At 45.6% G+C, this 12,046-nt stretch overlaps 1 protein-coding gene across 1 annotated transcript in view; it reads right to left on the bottom strand.

Moving 5' to 3' along the window:
* LOC115468457 (high affinity choline transporter 1-like) overlaps positions 1 to 11,822 on the bottom strand; it is a 55,546-nt gene extending 43,724 nt beyond the window's left edge. Inside the window, exons 1-2 of the mRNA XM_030200193.1 lie at positions 11,526 to 11,822; positions 2,484 to 2,597 (exon numbers count right to left, since the gene is read on the bottom strand). Of these exons, the coding sequence (XP_030056053.1) occupies positions 2,484 to 2,597; positions 11,526 to 11,703 (292 nt within the window). The 5' untranslated portion in view covers positions 11,704 to 11,822. The remainder of the gene's footprint in view (positions 1 to 2,483; positions 2,598 to 11,525) is intronic.
* Positions 11,823 to 12,046: the final 224 nt, after the last annotated feature.

The raw sequence follows: 12,046 nt of genomic DNA, 5'->3' as shown, positions 1-12,046 counted from the left end.
CCATCTCTGGCCGTCTTCAAATCTGAGCTAAAAGCCCACCTTTTTGATGCTGCTTTTAACTCCTAACCCCCGTATTCACTTGTTCAGAACCCTTATTTTATCATCCTCACTTTAATATTCCCTTATCTCTTATTTGTCCTGTTTGTCTGTCCTAATTAGATTGTAAACTCTGTCGAGTAGGGACTGTCTCTTTGTGTTCAAGTGTACAGCGCTGCGTCTAGTAGAGCTCATAGGAGTCAACTTTTCAAAATTATTGGGGGTGCTAAACCCATTGGAAATAACCCCTCCCTGGACACATACAAGCAATTTTCTCAATATTGAGGGTGCTCAAGCACCCACAGAGTCGGCTGCTGTGGTAGCACTATAGAAATGATAAGTAGTAGTAGTACATCCTATTTCTCCACTGGGTCTGCTATGCAAACACTACTGTTAGCAAAACTGTATGCATTGTTTTGCTCCAAAGGTATTCACCAAAGCAGTCACTATGGCACTCATTTTCAAGAGAAAAATGTCTCAAAAGTGGCACAAAGCACCAGATGGACATTTTTCTCATCAAAATGTCTAAATCACAATTTTTGAAAAGACAGAATTGGGACATTTTTCACTGAGTGCGTCCAAATAGCAAGGGGTCGTGTTGGAGGCGTGTTTTGGGCAGGCTTACAATCTGGACATTTTTCTGTGATAATAGAACAGAAAAAAAGGTCCAGGGCAGAAAAAAAAGTATGTTTTTATCTACACCTATTTCAGTCACAACTAAGTTAGAAAAAGGTGCCCTAACTGGCCAGCTGACCATGGAGGGATGAAGGCATTAATCCCCCAGTGGTCACTGACCCCCCCCCCCTCCCCAAGATGTGTCAGCTCCAGATATTATGGCCATTCCTAAGAAAGCAGCAAGCAAGTGGATGGAGTAGCCTAGTGGTCAGTGCAGTGGACAGTGAGCAATGGGACCTAGGTTCAATTTCTACAATAACGCTTTCATTTCAATACAAATACTGTATGTGATCCCTCCTGGAACACAGAAATACCTCCTTTACCTAAATATATAAGTGACCTGCAAGCCTGAGGGCTATTGTACTTGGGTCTCTTTATGTGAAGTCTACTCTACTGACAACACCAAGAGGAGGGAAGTCCACAACTCCACAGCAAAGCAACAGCAACAAAAAAAAGAGGGTGGAGAGAAAACAAAAGTCAGGCGATGTGCAATCCAGAAACAGCCTTTATTAGAATTGACCCAACATGCTCACTGTGCTTCGGCTAAAACAGCCTGCATCAGGAGTCTTTTGAGATGGAAAAGGCTGAATAAATAATAAAGACACAGCTACACAGAAAAAAAGGTGGAACACTGGGATGCAACAGCGATCCAGGTATGGCAGGTTGTAATTTCGGCAACAAGCTGTTATGCTAAGATTGTTGCCGAAATCGCTTGCTGTCATACCTGAATTGCACCCAATTTTGGCATGAGCATTTCAGGGGCGTAGCCAGAGTTACGCAGGAGGGGGGTCCAGAGCCCGAGGTGAGGGGGCACATTTTAGCCTCCCCCCCTGGCGCCGCCGACCCCCCTCCCGAGGCCACCACGACCACCAATAATAACTTTGATCCCCCCCTGCTGCCGCCAACCTTCCCCCGCCATCGCCTACCTTTGCTGGCGAGGGACCCCAACCTCCGCCAGCCGAGGTCCTCTTCTTCCCATGCAAAGTCTTTGTTCTGACTGTTTCTGACATCCTGCACGTGCAGGATGTCAGAAACAGTCAGAACGAAGCCTTTGTGTGGGAAGAAGAGGACCTCAGCTGGTGGGGGTTGGGGTCCCCCGCCAGCAAAGGATGGCGACGGTGGGTTGGCAGTAGGAGGGGGGGGGGTCGAAAGGGTCTTCGGCAGGTGGGTCCAGGCCCAAATCTACGGGGCCCAGGCCCCGTTGCCCCATGTGGCTACGCCACTGGAGCATTGACACCAACTGAAACCAAGTGTAAATCCTGGCACGCAAGTTGGGAATGGATCCCCAAATTCTATAACATTGCATGCATTTTAAGGGAACGCGCCCAGACCTGCCCATGTCCCTCCCATAATTATGCCACCTTTTCAGATCCGCTTTTCTGTAGCAGAATGCTAAGTATAGTTTAGTGGCGATCTACCGCTTTTGGCCTGCTTCAGTGCTTTACTTCCATTATAACGCTTTACTATGCCAAACAAAATCAGTACGGAAATAGTGCATAACATTAAGCACTACATATAGAATTCCCTTGATAGTGTGGTGGAAGAAACTTTTTTTTTTTATTTCAAATAAGGTTATTAAAAAAAAAAAGATTTTAGAAATGTTGCATTTAGTAAAGGGCCCTTATACTAAAGCTTAGCGCGCTCTAATGGAATAAGCATGCATTAAATGCTACAAAGCCCACAGGTATAAAATGGGCTTCTTAGCATTTAGCATATGCTAATTCCGTTAGCACGCACCACGCTTTAGTAAAAGGGGCCCCTTATTCACTTACCAATAATAAAGGCTGAAAGAAATCCTAGCGGAGCCTGGACCCAGGCCAGTCCTTTAGAGGGAAGGTATACTATTTCAGCTGTACCGTTGATGTAACCTCCGCCAACCCATGTTGCTATAAAAAAAAAAAAAGACAACAACTGGTTTGAGTGTGTTCAGACCCACATATTTTTCCCCTACACAAAAGACTAATTTTGCAACGAGGAAATATATTTTTCAGACCTCTAGCTGCAGTCTCAAAATAGCATGTTGTGCAAATCATTTAGGGCCCTAGTTACTAAGATGCGCTAGCATTTTTAGCACGTGCTAACCGTGTAGATACCCATAGAAATATTATGGGCATCTACATGGTTAGTGCATGCTAAAAATGCTAATGTGCCTCTGTTATTGTTTTTCCTGATTACAGATGTTTTGACCTGTAATCCACTTAGTTATAGGCAGAATATAAATCTGTAAATAATAATCCACTTGAGCAGAAGGGGTGAACAGAAAAACAGCCAGGATACCGTAACATAAACAGGGTAATTTTATAAGAGGGTGACCAAAGCAGAGTGCAACCACAGATGTCTTAAAAAAAAAAAAAGAGGTTATTTTATTGACATCAGCTCACATGGATATGGTTAGGGTTACCATATTTTGTCCCCCAAAAAGGAGGACACATGCCCCACATGCCCCGCCCCCTTTCACTCCCACCCCACCACTTTCACGTCCCTTTCACGCCCCACCCCACCCCCTTTCACGCCCTCGTTCCGCCCCCTGTCACATTTTCCTCTCCCCCGTCACACACCCCATCACCCCCCTCCCCGCCACTTTCACATCCCTTTCACGCCCCACCCCACCCCCTTTCACGCCCTCATTCCGCCCCCTGTCACATTTTCCTCTCCCCCATCACACACCCCATCACCCCCCCTCCCCTTACCTTACTACTGCCCTGGTGGTCTAGTGACCTCTTCGGGGCAGCAAAGAGCCCCCTCTTTTCTGCTCGGAGTGCTGCCCTGCATGCATCCTTCTTGTTGTTGATCTCAGCGCCGATTCAAAATGTCCGCCAAAAGTTGAAATCTCGCGAGCTCACTTCAACTCTCGGCAGCCATTTTGAATCGGCGCCGAGATTAGCAACAGGAAGGATGCATGCAGGGCAGCGCTCTGGACAGGAAAGAGTGGGCTCTTTCCTGCCCCAAAGGCAGAAGAGGTCACTAGACCACCAGGGCAGTAGTAAGGGGAGGGGAGGCTAGCAATCTGCCCATTTGTCCGCCCACCAGCCTGCCCGTTTGTCCAGAAATCCGGACAAATGGGCAGATTGGCAAAACCCGCCCGGTTGCCCGGACAAGTCCGGGTAAATCCGGACATATGGTAACCCTAGATATGGTAAAGAATACAAGATCACTTGGTGGACTCGAACAAAATCACTCGGCGGAATCAACACGAGCCGTGTTTCGGCTACATTGCCTGCATCAGGAGTCCTAACAACAATCTATGGAAAGCTCACGCTGTTCCTGCCCTTATTGTTCAAAAATCAATGCCAGGTGCACAAAAAGTCTTCATCAATTCTTCAATTTCCAATGCTGAGAAGAAGTGCTGTCACTACAAACGATGAAGATAGTGTCTGAACCTGGCATTAAAATTAATGTTAATACAGTGGTTACCTACTCCACAGCCATGCAAAAGAAACAAAAGAAGAAAAAGTTTTGGACACACAGCTAAGAGGAACATTTTCACCAGGTCCGGGGCAGCATAGACGGGTTAGTTGAAAGGAGTGGGTATCTAGTGGCACCCCTCCTCTCTCCCCAACCCAACCAACCCAACCTAAGGCCTACAAAGAGAATCCATAGCTGCACTAATCCACCTCACCAACCCACTCAGCTACGAAAGTCCACCTCAATACTTATCACTTCCTTCTTTCCTCCCTTACTCAATCTCTGCACATTACTAATTTTATCTGATATTCTAGAATGATATTGTCATAACAAAACTATGTAAGCCATTAAAAAACTATGTAAGCCACATTGAGCCTGCAAATAGGTGGGAAAATGTGGGATACAAACGCAATAAATAAATAAATAAATAAATAAAAACCATCCTGCCCTGGATACCTTTTTGCATCAGCTCCCTTTCCCTTCCTGAATGTCCTTCCCCCAACTTCAAAAACCCTTCTTTGGTAGTCTAGTGCCCCCCCCCTTCCCTCCCCTAAAATTGTATCTCTGGAGTCCAGTGGCTCCCTCCCAGCCCCTCCCCCAGGCCCCCTCAAGCCTACCTGCTGTACCTTTAAATGCACTGCCCTGCATGGTGCATCCTGGAGATGCAGTGGTTGAGGTCAGTCTGCCATATAAGGGACTGTTTCTAAAATGGATGCTCCTGCTGTATGTCGCCAGCACATAAACATCCATTTCACCACGTATTTTAGAACAGGCTCTACACCAGTAGATCCCATTGTAAGATACTAGTGGAACTTGAGATATCCTGACTTGGATGCCTAAATTCCAATTTGAATGCCCGTTCTAAAATGTGGCTCATTATGTGTAACGTTGAGTTTTGTTATGCATTTGTTTTATTCTGGGCATTTTTTTTTCTAGTGAAAAAGGTGCCAGTACCCAAATGCAAGGCCACCCTTCAGGGGTGGAGTATCAGTGATCACTGAGGGACCCATCCCATAATAGCCAGGCCCCCTGCAACCAGTCACTGAATCTATGACAAGGCAGAATTTGTGTGTAGAGCCTGAGCTCTTTCATTAAAACTTGGGGACCATGGGTCGATTTTAGCAGACAATGGAAAAGGTGTCAGTACCCCTAAGTACCCTCTAAAAAAAAAAAACCAACTTGGTTTTATTGTTCTTATATGCTACATGTTTATGCTTATTGGAAACCTCTCAGGATCTGTAGATGGGTGTGTGGCGAAGCAGGGGACTTTCATGCTTGTGATTTGTAATATTGCCTTATGACACTTTTTTTCGTTTCATGGTATTTCCCTGTTTGGCCAGCAGGTGGTGTCTGCACTACAGCTATAGCAGAGGCCTGTTTTTATTTTAGCTTACCTTCCCCAAAGAAACAAGGAAAACCCCCGAGGAAAGAGTAACCTGCAATGCCATTGGTCAGAAACCCTAAGGGCTAATGCCCTGTACCCTGATTGGCCCTGAAGCACAAGATCTAGCCCAGAAGGTGCTGCTGCACAGTGTTGCCAGGTGGGCGGTTTTACCGCCCAATTGGGCGGTTTTCCGCGACCCGCCACAGGAAAGTTTTGCCCGCAGCGGGTTGCGGTTTTTTGGGCTTGTTTTGGGTCTTTTGAGTGGTTTTTAAAGCGGTTTTTTTCGGCCGCGGGGGGGGGGGGTTAGTGACGTTTTGGGCGGGGTTAGTGACGTTCTGGGCGGGGCCGATGACAGGGGAGGCGGGGCCGATGACGGCGGGGGTGTCAGGGGCGGGGTTTGACTTTGGGCGGGTTTTGGGCTGGATTTGGGCTCGTTTGGGTGGGAAACAAATGTTCCACCTGGCAACCCTGCTGCTGCAATTCTCCAGTCTCAGAGTAGGAGTGTGGAGGGGGTAGACCTCTGCACTGAGACCCTGTTAAAATCCTGTGAGCAGTTATTTCTTCTGATCTCCGCAGGTACTACTTAGTTAGTAAAAGAGTGTTTAGTTGGCTTTAATATGGAAAACTTCTTATTTTACCTGTTACTGTTTAAAACTTTTAACATTCATTGTTTCACTTTTTTTTTTTATAATGAACCTATTTGTTAGCTCTGTGTCCTGAACTAAGAATTCTGGCAGTTTCTCAGTCTGTGGGTGTTATTTAGGAACTTTGGGATTGTGGCTTCAGTGTCCCTAGAAACCACCGGGAAGATGACTTGTGAGTGGGAGACTTGCCCAGAGGCAAGTGGGACCCAGTAGGCGGGTAGAGGGTATGCCAGTGTAGATGCACGTGCGCAGGTGCAGGCAGGAATGAGCAGTGCTGGGTAGGACTCTCCAGACGGCCACAGGGTTAATCCCAGATGGGTGCTAGGGGTGACACTCAGGCATTATGTGACAGGGTGGTCTATAAATATATTTTTTTTAATAAACTCTCACAGGAGGGCAGTGAACAGTGGACAATATATAGAGCTCCATATCAATTCATATTCAGTTCTTCTATTGACAGAATCCATATCAGAGAAGCTACCTGAAATCATTCTTTTCTTTCCATTTTACATTTATCAAAGTGCAACCCTTTCAGATCGAGCTGCACAACAAATAGCTATGATCCTAACTTCAAAGGGGCTACAGTAGTGATTTTCAGTCTTGTATGTTTCAGGCATTACTGAGAGATAAAAACTAAAGGCCCTTTTGCCAAACCTCTTTAAGCATCTAGGGGCAGATGATCAAAACTCTGGTGCTAGTCTGAATAACACCATAAAAATAGCGTCAGAACAGCGCAGAAGAACAATGCTCTAATGCACAAAGCTAATGAGATGCAAATATAGGTACGCTCACAGCTTTACCATTAGGGAGTTCGGTGGGAAGATTGTGCTTGGTGCATGCGCAGAAGAGTTCAGTGGTAAGCTCAGCTCCTGTGCGCACGTGCCTGGTAAAAACCTGAACGTGAAGCACACATTGGCGTCTGTTTTCTGCAGCCTAAATAAGCATTTTTAATTTTTTTTTCTGGGTGCTTATATTTAGATGTAAGTAACAGACGCCAATGTGTTTTTTTTGTTGTTGTTGTTGTTGTTTTTTTAAGCATGACCGCTTTAAAATTAAACACAGATCAAGAACACCAATGTGTGCTTCATGTTCGGGCCCACTGTTTCTCACAACCAGCGCTGAAGGGCTTGCATGAGCTTTCTTCTGCTTCCAAAAGCAATCAAAACTGGTAGATTTTTGCAGACAGAAGCATGAGAATCATGGGAAATCCTGTCTTACGGAACAACAAAACAGGAAGAACCTCTACGTCAAATTGTCCAATCAAACAAGAGTAGAGGCTGACCAAAGGACAAGTCCAACACTGAAGATAGGGGTGTTGGAAGATAGGATTTAGTGCACTATCTCCTGCTCAGACCTGCGTTATTTTTTTACAGTGGTAAGGCACCTTTGTTTCGGGCACTCTTTTCTGATCATTGGGGAGGAATATAAAATGACCTAATTTAAATGAGCTTGGCTACATTTGCAAGCTATCTTAGCTAAGGCCTGCCGCACTCGTTTGCTGTGCTAGACACCTCTGATCATTCTGTGCTGGTAAATGTGGGCGCTAGTACCATGCTAATAGCCTCTAGTGCCTGTGTTTACTTTTGATCTTCGGGGCTAACATAGAGCCCTGTTAAGTGGTTTTGTGGTAATTTAACTGTTACTATGCTTTTTGCATCAGGGAACATGGCATGGACAGACAGTGGTGGAAGCATTAGCCAGGGATCAGACTTAGAAAATGCTGGTTGCCTCCCCCTCCCCCCCCCCCCCCCCCCCCCCACACACACACACACACACTGGTTCATGCATAACATTTGCAGCTACCAAGGTATATTTCCGCATTAAGCTGCAGTAACTACAAATTTTACAGCGGTTTAGTAAAAGGGTTACTGAGATACACTAGCTGCAGTGTCCTCTTACTAAGGAGTCTTTTTACTAAGGTGCGCTGTGCTAGTGTAGGCATGTGTTTTCTGCGTGCGCAGATCCATTTTTCAGCGTGCCTGTAAAAAAGGCCTTTTAAAAAAATTTTTGCAAAAAATGGACGTGCGGCGAAATAAAAATTAGCATTCATCCATTTTGGGTCTGAGACCTTACCGCCACCCATTGACTTTAGCGGTAAGGTCTCACGTGGTAACCGTGCAATAATCGTCTACGTGCGTAGAATGATGATTACTGCCTGGTTTCCGCCGTGCACAGGAAAATAAGAAATGATTTTCCAGCATGTGTAGCGGATGTGCATAAAAAAATGAAATTACCACCCGGGCCCCGCGATAGCAGGGCGGTAACTCCAAATTGACACATGTAGGACGCACGTACGCGCCTACGCGGCTTATTTAAAAGGGCCCCTCAATATTTTTCTGGCTCGTTCTCTTTTCTGCTCCTATTTTCAGATCCTTTGACTACAGGGTCATCTGTAATCCTAAACCAATGAGACACCACATAGGAAAACATTCTGCCAAAATGATCAGTTTTCTGGACAATCATACATAGTAACATAGTAGATGATGGCAGAAAAAGACCTGCACGGTCCATCTAGTCTGCCCACGATAAACTCATATGTGTATACCTTACCTTGATTTGTACCTGTCTTTTTCAGGGCACATACCGTATAAGTCTGTCCAGCAGTATTTCCCGCCTCCCATCACCGGCTCTGGCACAGACCCCGTATAAGTCTGCCCTCCCCTATCCTAGCCTCTCAACCACCAACCCCTCTTCCCCCCGCCACCCAATTTCAGCTAAGCTTCTGTGGATCCAATCGGGAACTGAGGTACCATTAGACAGCCAATTTGATAAAAAAACAAGCAACCTGAACCTTTCCAGGGCAGACAAATTTTACCCTCCATAAGCAGCTTCACTGTTGTTGCCCAAGTCCAGTCAGACAACACCAGTGCTTGGCATGTATCCCAGAATGTGTTAATGTAGGCCAGTGCAGATTCCAAAATCAAAAGCGACAATCTCATCTGTCAGGATTAATTATTTTTCTAGTTGCTTCCAAGACAGAAATTCAGGGGCTGATAGCTCCCGTTGACCAGGCTAAACCCAGATATTGAGTGGCACGTGCCCAACTAATGCTACTGAATACCCAGGCGATGCCGGGGTGGTATGAGGCAGAGTCTGGATAGGAGTTACCTGGTTAGCAGAAATATTCAGTGCACTAACTGGTAACATAGTAAATGACGGCAGATAAAGACCTGTACAGTCCATCCAGTCTGCCCAACAAGATAAACTCATTTACATGGTATGTAATACTTTATATGTATACCTGAGTTAACTAACCAGATAAAATTAGGACAGCAAAACGGTACCCAGATAAATGCCAGCGTGCACATTATACCCAGACATTCAGCTCTGAACATCAGGGGAAAGAAAAGTCCACGGCAGCCAGTGTTTAAATTAACACCAGCCCCCGAGGGCTAAATATTGCCTCTTCAGTATCTTATCTAGTAGATATTTACCATTCAGACCATAAGAGAACCCCACAGTCTGAAGAGGGTGGTGTATTAAGCACTCATCTAGAAACTATCCAGTCAGTATTCAGCTGACAGCAGTGAGCATTTTTCTAAGCACTTAAAACCACAAGAATTGAGGTTGCGGGGGGGGGGGGGGGGGGGGGCTGACTCAGGAATAATGTCAGGAAGGACTTTTTCAAGGAGAGGGTGGTAGATATCTGGAATGTCCTCCTGCGGGAAGTGATGGAGATGAAAACGGTATTGCAATTTAAAAAATGTACAGGTTAAATACAAATGAATCCTGTATAGAAGGTGTGGAACCAAACAAGCTTAGCAATGATTAGGTGGCAACACCAGTAATTGGGAAGCGAAGCCAGTCATGAGCAGACTTCGTCTGTGACCTGCTCATGGCTGAACATATTCAGCTTCTGTAACTGGAGAACAAGACCAGTGCCGTGCAGACTTCTATTGTCTGTGCCCCGAAAATGGCAAGGACAAATCAAGACCAAGTATATGTATCATATCTTGTACTATGAGTTTATCTTGTTGGGCAGACTGGACGGACCGTACAGGTCTTTATCTGCCGTCATCTACTATCTTCTCTCTATATAAAAGGCAACACCAACGTTCTATGAAGCCTCCAGCCGGAAGTGTGAAGGGGGTGAGATATCCGGTTTCCCTATGAGTGTCTGCCCCGCCCTCTCTGTAACACAGTCAGTGAAGGAAAACAGCAGAGCACGAAATCAAATCGCTGGCTCTGTAACAGTGAAGGACTCAGAGGGGGGAGGGGAGAGAGGCCAGAGGGCAGGGACACACACACTCCCACATGCACACAGAAGAAAACCTTGCTAGCCCCCGTTTCATTTGCATCAGAAACGGGGCTTTTTTACTAGTGTTACTATATGTTACACAGTCAGCTAAAATAGACCCAGATATTTAATGCTGGCCATGTCCGAGCAATGGTACTGAATACTGTGTCCGTGGCAACACATGGAAGTTATGTAGGTATGGATGACATTCAATGCCATATCCACATACCTAACCTGGCAGTTAGGACTGTCCTTTCTGCAGTCGCACTTGCCTAGTTAGGTATGCGATTACTGAAACTGAATATTGCTGGCGTCCGCATATCTCCCAGTTCCTCCCTGACTCCACCCCCCAGATTGCCCCAGCAGTAAGCAGATTGTGCTTGGGCTGTCAGAACCAGTATTCAGAGCACTACTCGATACTGTTCCCTCTAAGCAGAGCGAGAGTCCTCCATCTACAGTCCTGCCAGTGGGGGGGGGGGGGGGCTGTTTCACTGTCATGTTTTCAATAGTGAGGGACAGGAAAGTTCTGCAAACTCCAGGGAACCTGCCTGTCCCTCGAGATTGAAAGCACAACATTGAAACACCACCCCCTACTGGTAGCAATGCAGTTGACGGACACTTGCTCAGCTTAAAGGGAACAGTGCTGCTCGGTTAAGAGCGGCAGAATATTGGTGGCCAGTCAGCTCAGTTTGGTTTAAGCAGGCAGAAGTCTCTCCTGTCTGCTTAAACCATGCTGAACGTTGACTTCTACAGTTATATTCCAAGGCAAATTTATTGAAATGCCATGTAATGTGTAAAGGTGTACCAGGGGTACAAAAGGAAAAAAAAAATCTGTGGAATACAAAAGAGAAAAAATGTCATATGTCTACAAGCAATTTGTTTTATTTTAAAATGTATTGACTGGGCAAGACATGAAGACATCAGATTTCCAGCTAGGTCCAGGACAAAAGTGTTGTGCAACAGACCACAGACAGCACAAGCAAAACAGCAGACCATTTTACACCAAACTACATGAAGTTCACAAGTTCCTGTCATTCTAAATGGCTTAATGAACTGAACTCTTCTTCACTGCAGTTTCCTTAAGGTTTGGATGGACTCTGATTCGAGAGAAAAAACTTAATGTTACCTCATCAAACCAACTTACCCGCTGTGGTGAACAATATGACAATGAAATTCATGTTTCTGCCTCCCACGATGGCTACTTCAGTTCGATTTCCTTTCCTCTCTTCCTTTTTGGTTTTCCAAGCAGCCCAAATCCCAGTTGCTAAGATGATGACATAAAAAACAATCACAGCCACTAGGCCGGGAATGTTAAGTGCCATTTTCTGTCACAGTTTCCAGTAACTTGTTTCCAGAGGATTTTATGACTGAAAGTCACCTGCTATGGAAAGCATTCCTTTTTTGCCCCTGTGAGCACTTTCTCACGAGTAATCAACTTACTGCGAAGTGCTTCAGTTTTAAACAGCTCTGTCCATAGCTGGCACAACTTTCCTTCTTCCTAGCCCCTGTTGCTGGACAGGAGGAGCTTGGCACAGTGTGTGAAATCCCTACATAACTCACTCTGATCTAAGGGGAGGGGGTTACCCTTTTTTCCCTGAGAACCTGCTACATAGTGACAGATTACACATATTTATCTTGTGCCCGGAAATTATATTTGCTCTTAAT

Source organism: Microcaecilia unicolor, chromosome 4 (genome assembly GCF_901765095.1).
Source record: "Microcaecilia unicolor chromosome 4, aMicUni1.1, whole genome shotgun sequence".
Lineage (NCBI taxonomy): Eukaryota > Metazoa > Chordata > Amphibia > Gymnophiona > Siphonopidae > Microcaecilia > Microcaecilia unicolor.
This window is presented reverse-complemented; position numbering and strand designations above follow the sequence as displayed.